We start from the raw sequence: 12,181 nt of genomic DNA, 5'->3' as shown, positions 1-12,181 counted from the left end.
TCCAGGAAAGATAATAAAACGCTTGGAGTTCAAGCAATCTGTATAAACCAGACCCAGTCACTCCCCTGCTTCAAACCCTACAAAGGTCCCATTTCACTGGGGTACGATCTAAACTCCTACCATGATTTACAAGGTTTTCACAATTCGACCCCTGCTTATCTCTGCAACCGTACCTGGTATTCAAGTCCTCACTCACTAAGGGGCAAGAGGAGGCCTGAGGTCATCTTCCCAGGAGCTACCAAAGCAGCTGCATATCCAGAAGTTTTTGACAGTCCTGATTTGAAATAATTTATCTTTTTTTTTCATTTCCAATATCTAAATAACATAGAGATCCTATATTTTAGTCCAGATACCAGTCTGGACTGGGAGTCCTTACTGTCTGTCTCTCATCTGGAAGTGGCGCATGTTTGCCTCCACGCCCCAGTTTCAGGCTCAGGAAACCATGGAGCTTGCATGACCATGTACCCCACCTGAGGTCCATTCCTTCTCCCCACAAGCCGGGTAGGTGGTCCCTGAAGCCCAAGGACTGGTCCTGTTTCTCCACACACACTCGCTAGGCTCTGGCTCCAGCTCTTGGGTACCCCAAGCATCCACCTGAGTACAATCACAGGAGACACCAGCAACCCCAGTCCCTGCTCACCCCCAGGGAAACACTCACATCGGCTGGCTCCCTGCGGGGTCCCTCGCCACTCCGCAGCCAGCTCCGGCTGAGCTCACTGAGCTCTGGGATGGGTTGCACCTTGAGCCGCACGCTGTCCCCAGACTGCCGGATCATCTCCACAATCTCATCCCTGGACTTGCTCTCCACGTTGTGCCCATTAATCTCCACCAGGCGGTCACCTGGCACCAGCCCCAGGGCCAGGTCCTTGGTGCCTGCACCAGGCTCAGCAAAGTGAACCACCCTCCGATAGACCTGGCCCTCGGGGCCCCGATCCAGTACGGTTGTGCGCCGCAGGGAGAAGCCAAAGTCTCCGGTGGGCCGTCGTTGCAGCTCCAGCTCCCGGAGGGCAGGGGGTGGTGGGGGCACCACAGGGGGCAAGCGCAGGTCAGCCGGGAACCTTTTAGTCACCAGTTCAGGCACTCGGGACCGGGGCCCCAGTCGAGGGAGGCCTGGGCCGGGGTGCTGCACCAGCTGTCCCTCTAGAGTCCTCACCTCCACCTGTGGGGATGGGGCAGCAGAGTGCTCTGAGGGGGTGGAAGTCTCAGAGGCACTCTCATCCCGGCTCCGCTGGGAGAAGGAGAAGCGCTTGACAATCATCTGCGAGTTCTGCTTGGCCAGGGAGCCGAACTTGGCCGCCCGCTGCAGCACAGAGCCACGGAAGCTACCTTCCTCACCCTTGAGGTCATCGCTGGAGCTAGCTGTGCTGAGGTGGCCCGAGTCCAGGATGACGCTGCCCCTGTTGCTGTCAGAGTCAATGTCAGTCAGGTGCAGGTCGGAGCCGCTGGCCACCTTGATGGGGATGGGGTTGGAGATTTCCAGGCGCATCTTAGATTCACGCTTGGAGGAGCGGTTCAGGTTGAAAAAGCCACGTCTCAGGCTCATCTCCTCCAGGCTCCTCAGCTCTGCTGCTGACATCCGCTCCTTCTTCTCCTTTTTCTCCTTCTTCTCCTTCCGCCCGCCATCTTTGTCCTTGTCTTTCTTCATTAGATTAAACATGGTGGGGGGGCTGTTTTCAGGGGTGATGCCCCCGGAGGATTATGGGTGCGTAGCACAGGGCCTCTGTGTTCCACCTTGCTGCTGCAGACAGAAACGGAGAGAGAGAACAGTTATCGGAGCAGAGGCTCTTCCCGCATCTCCAGGCCGGTCACAGCCAACTGCTGAGCATAGCTACCCCTCATGGAGTGCTAGCTACACGCCAGTTCTCTGCTGTATACAAAGCCATCCCTGTTAAGCCAAGCTCCACATCACTGCTATGGGAAGGTCTATTATTATCCCATCTCACAAACAAGGAAACTTGAGGTTTAGATAAGGTCAGAAAAGCCCACACTCCAAAGTCTCTCATTTCCTGTGATCCCTGATAGACCTAGGCTTAGGTGTGTGGCTGGAGGGGGCATCCAGGAGATCTCACTTCCCTGCAAGAGGATGCCGTCAGCCAACTTGGGGCCTGACTTAAGATTCAAACACAAGGGAGAAAGAAAAGGGACTCAGGGCACCATCATCTCCCCACAGCCAATGTCCCTTAAGGCAACAGACATCACCTGCTACTGGGCTCTTTCCCTAGCCTGTTATCCCTAAAACAGCAGCCTTAGCCACTGCCTGACAGTGTACCTCAAAGAACCAACACTTATTTAATGAGTACCACTTAGGCATAATGCCAGGCTCTCCACACATACTACCTCATTTGAACTTCACAGCATCCCTCCCTGCAAGGTGGGTGTCATTATCTCTACAGATGAGAAAATTAAGTAAAAGTTAGTTGTCATATAGCTAATAAGTGGCCATATCAGAAAACAATAGCAAATTGTTTTTCTTTCTAGGTCCTGGGTGCCCAAATTATAGCGGGGAGGGAAGTGAAGGGGAAGTTCCAGACTCAACAGAGGGCAGACAGCTGTGCAGTGGGGGCAGAGGTGGGACCTGCTGGATAAACAGGATCCTGAAAAACTCACATCCTTTTCCCTGGACCAACACCTAAATATAGCTCCAGGAAGAAAGCTGTGGCAGCGTGAGAGAAGACCTCAGCTCCCGGGCACGGGTGCCCATGGCGCCAACCTATTCCCACCGCTAGGCACACCTGACCGGGGACAGGGTTAAGAAAAGCCTGATGGGGGTGGAGTTGAGAGAGCCTTTCTTGTTCTAATCAGCAGGGAACAAGAAGCAGAAGTAGGCCATACCTGCTAATTAGAAATTAAATGTAATTTTTTTCTCTGTCCATGAAGGCCTTCCCCCTGAATTCCACACATAGGACCTACAGGCTTACCCCTTCCAACAATGACCTATTGCAAGGACCTGGAGAGGCCTTTCTTCTGTGTACCCCACCCCCTCAGCCAAGTAGGGCCCTCCAGGCTCCCCTTTCTACTGAGAGGGACCCTCAACCCAGGTACAATGCCTATGAAGGCATCAAGGCCAGCAACTCCCAAGGTCCCTGGTGCACTGGCTAATTGCTTCCCCCTTGCCCAGCACCCTCACCCAAGTGGTTCCCAAGAGATAAATGTACCCTTTATAGAGCAGCACTATTCAAAAGAAATATAATTCTAGTCATAAATTAATTTTAAATTTTCTAGCAGCCACCTTTAAAAAGGTAAAAAAAAAAAAAAAAAAAAACCCAGGTGGAATTAACTTCAATGATATCATTTAATATAAATGTAACCAAAATATTGTCATCTTAATATGTAATCTATATAAAAATACTGAGGTATCTTATATTCTTTTCCATACTAAGTCTTCGAAATCCAGTGCATATTTGACACTTAGAGCACATCTCAGCTCAGATAACTACCTTTCAGGTACGCAGCAGCCCCGTGGCTAGTTGCTATAGGACGGGGCAGTACAATTCTTCAGAAATCTTTAGCTGCAGAGCACTTCCAAAGGGGTGGGAAATCTGGTCTAGTCCCCAGCTCCCTGTGGGCCTGGCAAGTACCCCTTTCCTCCTCTCATCTCAGTCTCTAGCTGGTAAAACCCTCTGAACTTTCTGGTTGTAAATGCTCCATGCACAGTAACTGGGAGTAGGAAGACAAGAAATGTAGGGCCCAAGAGGAAGAAAGCCAGGGGCAACCTTAGCCAGCTGGGTCTGGACTGATTTGGGGTGGGGAGTGCCTGACATCAGGTGTCTTCTCTTTAGGGCTCTGCTTTGACATGGGGAGTCTGTCTCTCCTCCTGAATCATTGATGGGGGTGTGGCGCAGGCCTACACACCCCAGGACATAAGATCTTCAGTTGGTCACTGCCCACCTTACCCCTCATCCACCACTACTCAACACTGTCTTAAAAATTTTTTTGATATGTTTATTGATTTTAGAGAGAGAGGAAAAAGGAGAAAGAGAGAAAAACATCAATGTGAGAGAGAAACATCAACTGTCTGTCTTCCATAAGTGTCGGGACCAGGCCTCGAACCCCCATCCTTTTCGCGTACAGGATGATAGTCCAACCAACTAAGCCACACCAGCCAGGGCTGCTTGCGCTGTCTTAAAGGGCTGGTTTGGAAGATGGCCCCAGGAGTACTGTGGGGAAATAAAGGAAGAAACCCACCTCAGGGGCTTGGAGGGAACAAACAAGTCTCTTGGCCTCAGCGCAACCCCAAGAGCCCAAATGCCTTCAACGTGGTCCCACCAAGGCATATTTTGGTCTCCAGTTCTCACTCGGCGACCCTTTCCCAATCCTGGCTCTTTGCTGGGGCCTAGATATTTGAGCAGTTATCAACAGAAAAGAGGCCCAGAATTCTAGAATCTTTGGGCTGAAGAGGTCCGTGGAAAACAATTTCATGCAAATCCCTGTCTTGGCAAAAGCTTGCCCCATTGTCATCGTGACAGGCAGGAGCAACCGGCACAGCAGCAGCCGCGGCCGGGGATAGTGCTGGCCCGAAATGCTATGAGATCTGGTATCTAGGCCTGGATCTGCCAACGAATCAGCAGGGGACCTTGAGCCTGTCGCTTTGCTCAAGGTTGGACTAGATGATCTAGGTCTCTTCTAGCTCTAAAATTCCAAATATCTAAGTCTCTTGTGGACACAAGTTAGTTATTAACTTTCTGCCAAAGTCACCCCTCTTATCCGAACCCTGAGGCCTTCGGAGTCTGAGTCCATCGCAGCCCCTCCTTCATCACTGCTGGTGCCACTGTTATCTGCACAGCCCACGAGGCACCCCTTCCCCACTGCCATTCTTACAACTGCCAGGCCTGGCTGTGGCCCGGGTTCTCTCCCATGCCCCAAGTCTGGAGCTATCTGCAACCTCCTGCTTCAGGGTCTCACCTGCAATGCAGCTGCGGCTGCTCCTGTGCTCCTCAGCCCCCAATCTGAGATCTGGGCTCTGTTACCTTTCTGTCACCTTTTTGTAGACCCCAGACTTTCCAGCATCTCCTGTCCTCATGCCCAAAGTCTCCAGCAGCAATGACATTGCCACCCTCCTGCTCTACATTCCAGGCTGCAATTTCTACCTGCCTTACTCTCTTCAATGAAGGAAACCTTATAGTTTGTCTGACCCTCTCTACCTTTCTCTCTTCACCCTATTCCAGAAGGCCTTCCTAATTTTTTTAAAGATTTAATTTATTTTTAGAGAGAGGGGAAGGGAGGGAGAAAGATAGGGAGAGAAACATCAATGTGTGGTTTCCTCTCACACACCCTGCACTGGGGACCTGGCCTGCAATCCGGGCATGTGCCCTGACTGGGAATCGAACCAGCAACTCTTTGCTTTGCAGACCAGCACCAAAAATATGTATCAAGTACCTATTGAATGCAAGGGATATAAGATAAATAAAACTAATGGAAGAGCTTAGGTTTCAGATGTCAGGTAACAACCCTGGGACCAAATTCAAGTTAATAGCTATGTAATCTTGGGCAAGTCACTTAAGAACTCTGTGCTTCCATTTTCCCCATTTCTAAAATGGAGATAATAATAGTATCTACCACGTAAGTCAGGGGAATTAAGTGACATATGTGTAGAAGCCCTTTATATAACGCCTAGTCCAGAGCAAGCCCTCAAGAATGGTACCCAGCAGAAGCAGGACACACTCTTGCCATTTAAATGGGATGGGAGGGGGGTGGTAAAGTACACAAATGACTATCAGCACAAGTGTGACTAAAATGAGTGTAGACATAAAAATCTCATGCTGGAAAGGACCTTCGTATGTAGAGAGTAAAGTCCACAGAAGTGATGGCAATCCAGTGAGCCCCTGGCCAGTCTGGACCACGCTGGTGCAAGGCCAGAGGCCCGGTATAGGTACCGTCAGGGATAATGACAGGCAACGCAGAGATGCAGAAATATGAATGGCCAACAGGCATGAGTGTATCTTCCGCCTCAGTAATATTCAGACACGTGAGGTAAAAGAGGTACACCATTGTTCACTTGGCAGTTTAATAAAAACCTACCAAGATTAGTAATAACAATCAATTAGAGGACGGGAAGCAGGGCATTTCATAGGTGCCGGTGGGAGTGTAAATTGATAGAAGGCGGGCAAGTTGGTGGTACCTATGAAAACATTTAAATGTACATATTCTTTGACTGGGCAAATGCTCTTACAGGACATCTATAGATATATTCACACAATAAACACGGCTAACCTTTAGAGCATTGTTTGTAATAGCAAAATTCTTCACTATAAGTAACCATGACTAGGTTAATAGCTAAATTATAGAACTGGGTAGTTATTAAAAAGAATGAGGTAGATTTGTGTATGCTGACCTAGAAAGATTTTATACTATATTACTAAGTGAAAAACGCAAGCCATCAGATAGTATATAATTTTTACTAAATTTTTAAAAACTATGTGTATGTATGAATATGTATAAGGTACATCATATATAATATTTGCATATACATAGAAAAAATGTGTGCTCTGTGGAAGAGAGGGATTTTAGAAGGGTCAAAGCAGACTTGTGTGCTATCTGTATTGTTTTAATTCTTTACAATAAGAACATTTAGCCCTGGCTGGTGTGGCTCAGTGGACTGAGCGCCAGCCTGCAAACCGAAGGGTTGCTGGTTTGATTCCCAGTCAGGGCACATGCCTGGGTTGTGGGCCAGTTTCCCCAATGTGGGGCGTGTGGGGCATCAACCACACATTGATGTTTCTATCCCTGTCTTTCTCCTTCCCTTCCCCTCTCTCTAAAAATAAATAAATTCTTAAAAAAAAAAAAAGAAGAACATTTAGCTGGTAGGTGTGTGTGTGTGTGTATTGAAGCCTACATTTTAGACAGTGGGATTATATATAATTTTCCTTCTACTTTTGTGCATGTTCTTTATTTCCTACAGAAAAAAATATTTTTAATATTTATATAAAATTATATTTATATAACATAATATCCTAAGCTATAAATATCCATAAAATATGAACAAGCTGTTGAAAAGTAGTCTGGAAAGATCCATTGCAAACATTTATCAGTGGCTTTTGTCTGTGGGGTAATGGCAAAGAGGGGTAACGCTTTCTACCTAGGGCACTTCCTGCAGGTGAAACTTTTTTTCAGCATATTACTTTTGCGACTGTAAATATTTTTAAAAAATGAAGAAAAAGAAAAAAGGCAGGTTTGACAAAGTGGTCAGCGATCCATTTAGCATTAAAGCTGTAAACAAAGTTTGCAAAAGTAAATTCAAGATTGCCCTCTCATGCCTTGAAACAATTTCAGTGACTTGGGGGACTTGGTTAAAATAGATCTCACTGTTGTCTTGTGGCTTTAAGTGGGGACAGATTTAAATGGGTCACCCTGCAGCTGGCAAAGTAGAAACCCCAGGAAATGGAAACTATAACGTTAGAATCCCAAGACTTGGCTGCTGTGGGTGGATACTTAAAAGGGTCAATCCCCTACCCCACCCCAGACCACACTCATAAATAAATACAAAGGAAATTCTTTCCCAAGAGAGCCGGCCTCTTTCGCTTGGCCTCTGACCTCCCTGAGTGGCCATTTCCTACAGCCCCGAGGCCTTTATCTCCGCGCTGGCCCACCGAAGACTGCAAAAGCAGCCCAGTGGGGCTCGCAGGGCACCTGGCCTGGCCCGGCCCCGTGGCCCCATCATGTACGGCGCAGGGTGACGCCTGTCCCTGCGGCGGGCCGCCGCCGAGCTTCTCCTGGCGGGTTCTGCTGAGCTCCGCAGAGCCCCGTGACTCACCGCCAGGTCACACGGAGCTTACTGGCTCCAGGTGTGCTCCCTCACTCAGACTGAACGCTTCTCACATGACATCAGTTGCCTGGCCGCCTACCCGCCTGCCTGCTCCCTGCTCTCTTCCCTGCCGGCCCTCGAGCAGGGAACCGGCAGCCCCCTGCTCCTTCAAGCAACAGGGCCCTGGGCAGCCACAGCCCGGAGGCACCTCCCGGTCTCCTCTGGAACGCAGATCCCACAGGCCCCGGGAGAACAGCGAGCAGGAGAGGTGCCAGCAGCAGGGCCAGGTCCCCTGCTGCTCTTCCAGGTGCAAATCTTCCGTCTCATGGGGAACCTGCCGCAGCCTGCTGGGTGCTCGCTGAACTCAGTTAACACTACCATCCCCACCCCATCTTCTGTGTGACCTTGAGCAAGTCCTGTCCCCTCTCTAGGCCTCAGCTATTTCAACTATAAAATGTCCATGGGCCTGAGAGTTCAGAGTTGGCCCCAAGCCCCTGACTTTGCTGGAGAAATATTCTGCTCAACCACAGACTGCAGGTTCTAATCTTGGCCTGCCTGATTTGCTGTGTAACCTTGAGCCCTTCGTCCAACATCTCTGAATATCGGAGCATAATAAAAATAATCCCTCGCAAGAGAGACAAAAGTACCTGGCAGAGAGGAAGGTACTATAAAATTGTCAGTCCACAATTTAATCCGCTGCCTGACTCTAAGCTATTTGAAACGTCAAAGGAATGTGGATAATTTATAAGCCCCACAATTCCCACCTCCAGAGCAAGGGCAGGAAAGTAAGGGGGAAGGGGCTTTCCAGGTCTCCTACTCACCCTCCCAATCTAACTCCTACCACTGTCCCACCCTACCCTCTAATTCAGTACACCTCGGAAAGTGGTGACGGTGACGGGCTGAGGTGCAGTGAACAGATTTTAAAGCACTCCGAGGCCTGACCCAAAGCAAAACTTAAAAGCTCCACCAAGCCCCCAACCCACATCCTGCAGAAATCTGTTAATCACAGCACAAAATGGGCTGGGCCCTCTTATCCCCTCAAACCGTTAAGCTACCTCAGCTTTACCCCCCCAGGAGGGGTCTGGGACAAGGAATGGGGCCCAAAGCCAACAGGACGCTGCTCACAGGGATGCTCTGGTCCCAGTCTGCAGTGTCCACTCAGGTGAGGGAGACCTGGCTGGGGACAGATCTTTGGTTTGAAGGAGCAAGAACAGCGCTGCTGCCCAGGAGACCTGTGACACACCGAGTCAGTGCCAAGCCTTCCCTAGTTCCAACAACCCCCGCTCCACCCGAGGAGGGTGGATTCTCCCTTTCACACAAGCACCAGCTCTGCCCCGCCTATCCGCCTTCAGGTACCTGCCTCTGAGGGACCCTGGAGTTTTCGGGTCCCACTTCTAAAGACACATGCACCCCGCAGTGAGCAGTTTCAGGCTGGACCGGCGGAGAAAGCTCCAGGCAAAAGGCTGGCTGCCCAGGCTGCCCGGCAGTGAGGCTGAGGGCCGGGGCAGGAGTCAGGAAGGACACAATCAGTGAGGGCAGCTGAGGAGAGCCTGGGGCATGGGAGGCACGGGAGGAAGCCCTCAGGCACACACCCTGGCACCTGAGCCAGACCGGGAAAGAGTAAACAAACTACGTGCTCGGAGCTGCCAGGCGTCGGGTCGTCAAATGTTCAAAGTTCAAAGCTCCCAAAGGAAGTGACCACCAGCATTCTATCCCGCCCACGCCCACCTACAACCCTTCTCAGTCCCCGAAATCCCCGACACAATAGCTTTCCCTACTGTCTTCCTGGAATTGAGGCCCCAACTCCAATGTCCCCAACCCCAAATGGCCAAGCATACCTCCACCCAAGACTATATATAACCAGTCATGTCCAGCAATCAGGAGGATGTTTCCTGGAAAGACCTCATCACAAAAAGGCAGAGGGGAAGCTGAGGAGGTGGCAGGCCATTGACAAAGAGCAGTGAGGTCTGTCAGGAAGCCAGAGACCTCTGGAGAGCAACTTTCAGTATCCCCAAATAGAAAATAGCCCCTGAACCAAAAGGGTGGGGAACAGTTAGGCAAAGCTGGGTCCATTGCCATGACGACGTCATACCAACTAGTCCACAAAAGAGCTCCAGACCTGATAAGCCCATAGAAAGTCAGCATGAACCTGTCTAGAGTCAATATCTTGCTAAGGTGATCTTGCTCTTAATTGCCTGAACACGTTCCCTCCCTTCCAGCGTGGCCCAATGCACACACACTTCGCACTTTGGGGGAGTTGCAAGGCCTCCGCAACCACAGACATGCCAGGCACTCCAAACATAAAATGAATCCATGCAAACCCGCCCAAGTCATTGGCAAGGTGAAGGGGAGAGGGAATCCAATTGCATAATTCTGGGGGACCATCTGAGGGCAGGAAGACCCTAGGCAGGACAGCTCCTCTTGGGAAGCATCATTCCAGGCCTCCCTGCACAAACACAAGCCATGAGGACACTGCCGAACACATGCCAAACCAGCAAAAGGAGTACCCGCTAAAAAACTGGATTCCTTTCCTCACCCCCACCCCCCAGCTCATTCTGGCTGGCAGCCTTTCCAACTAATCAGTAGGACACACGTGCCTTGCAACAGGGTGACACCCCCAACCCCACAACAAAGCCCCGATGTGTGGAGTGTCCCTGTAGGCCTTATCTCAGCCAGGAACATGATCCACTCCTCGCTAGGCTTGGTACCAAGCAGCAACCCCCCAACGCGGGGTTGCGGGTGGGGGACAGCTAACCTTACCACCTCCCCTTCCCATTGTTGAAACAACTGGCATGACAGGTTAGCAGGGCGGGGCGTTAGGGCAGTCTCTCCCAGAGGCCTGGGGCAGGCTGTCCAACCTTCCCACACACACCCCACCCCTTTACAGGGAAAGGTGAGGTGAGCAGCCAGTCACAGGGGACAGCCTGCACTCCCTAATCTCCAAAGCCTACCATTCACCCACCCACCCCCATCTTCTGTCCCAAGGGGAGGGGGTCTGGGGAAGCGGGGTCTCCATTGTTTAGCCAGCTGTCTAGCAGCTGCTCCTTTGAGAGCAGCTCGCTGGCGGCCTGGCAGTGAAAGGGTGAAGGCCGCTGGGAGGGATAAAGGGCTCTGTGGAGGTGCTCTCCTTCCCGGCTGCCCTCCAGAGCCTCGGTGGGTCGGTCTGCCAGCGGGACCTGGGCCTGGCCCGGAGAAGCTCTCTACCCCCGAGGCTGCAGCCTCCATCCCGCAGCTTAGGGCCACCTGGGCTCCCCCGAGCCCCAAATCCCCCCAAACTGAAGACCACCCTGCCCTGCTTCCCCGCGTCCCCCGCTGGCAAAAGGGGCCGGGGCTCGCCCTCTCCGTCCTTCTCGGTTGGCTCCCACTCTCGGGAGCCGAGCTCCGAGGCGCGGCCACAAACCAGAGACCGGAGACCGGAGACCGGAGCCCAGAGCCGGGAGTCCGGGCCGCTGCTTCCAGGGGACAGTGGGGGGAGCAGGAGCCGGCGGGCCCCGCCGCCCGCCTTCCCGTCCCGAGCCCGCCCCTCCGCCCCGCCGGGCCCATCAGGCGGCTGCCCCAGTCTCCCCGCGCTCACCAGCCGCCGGAGCCCGCCCGGCAGGCAGCAGAAGCGGAGACGCGGCATCCAGCGGCCCTGGCCCGGTCCGGGCTGGAGCGCAGCGCGGCGCAGCGCAGCGCCGCCCCCCGCGGTCGCGGCAGCCGAGCCGAAAGGGAGCTCCCTGCTGGCGACTCCGGGGATAAATGCCCGGCCTTCCGGGCAGCGCCTGGGCGCTCCTCCAGAGCGGGCCATGCGAGAGCACCCGGCACTGCCCTGGGAGACCGCTGTTCGTGTCTGAGAGATCCTGCCTGAGGTCCTGTCTGCACTGGGCACTAGAGGCTTCTGGACATCCACAGGCCAGGCACTAGGGCCATACTGAATGTATAGAACAGGTTCTGTACAAGACGGGCACTGGACTCCGCTGGCTGTGTCCAAGAGGGTGCTGCTCACGGTATGCTGTCCAGAGGAAGCAACGGAATCTTGCTGGCCACATCTTCCCAGGGTGGCTCTGCAGAGGCAGACATAGGGTGCTGCTGGATGGTGCCAGATGGCTCGGCCCAAAGCAGGCACTGCTTGCCATGTCCAAAGTGGGACTGGAAGAATGTACTCTCTAAGGTGCCCATAGGTGTCTGGTGGCTTGGTCTGAGAGAGCCCTGCCTCAGGTGGAGCTTCCTGAGGGGTGGACCAGGGCCCATGGAACACAGCCGTAAGTGGCACTCATCCCCAACAGAGTCCAACAACGCCAAGATTAACACCTTTCACAACTTTTTAAAAAGTTTATTTTTGTAGAGAGAGGGGAAGGGAGGGAGAAAGAGAGGGAGAGAAACATCCATGTGTGGTTGCCTCTCACACACCCCCAGCAGGAGACTTGGCCTGCAACCCAGGCATGTGCTCCTACTTGGGAT

At 52.3% G+C, this 12,181-nt stretch overlaps 1 protein-coding gene across 9 annotated transcripts in view; it reads right to left on the bottom strand.

Annotated features, from left to right (window-relative positions):
* The window catches only part of MYO18A (myosin XVIIIA), a 104,747-nt gene extending 93,305 nt beyond the window's left edge, over positions 1 to 11,442 (bottom strand). For all 9 annotated transcript variants that reach the window (XM_071219318.1, XM_071219319.1, XM_071219317.1 and 6 more), the window contains exons 1-2: positions 11,316 to 11,442; positions 659 to 1,738 (exon numbers count right to left, since the gene is read on the bottom strand). In XM_071219318.1, coding sequence (XP_071075419.1) covers positions 659 to 1,657 — 999 coding nt within the window. In that variant the 5' untranslated portion in view covers positions 1,658 to 1,738; positions 11,316 to 11,442. The remainder of the gene's footprint in view (positions 1 to 658; positions 1,739 to 11,315) is intronic.
* Between the last annotated feature and the right edge of the window lie 739 nt (positions 11,443 to 12,181).

The sequence above is a fragment of the Desmodus rotundus genome, chromosome 9, assembly GCF_022682495.2.
Source record: "Desmodus rotundus isolate HL8 chromosome 9, HLdesRot8A.1, whole genome shotgun sequence".
NCBI lineage: Eukaryota > Metazoa > Chordata > Mammalia > Chiroptera > Phyllostomidae > Desmodus > Desmodus rotundus.
Note: the sequence above shows the minus strand (reverse complement) of the source record. Positions and strands in the feature narration are given on the sequence as shown.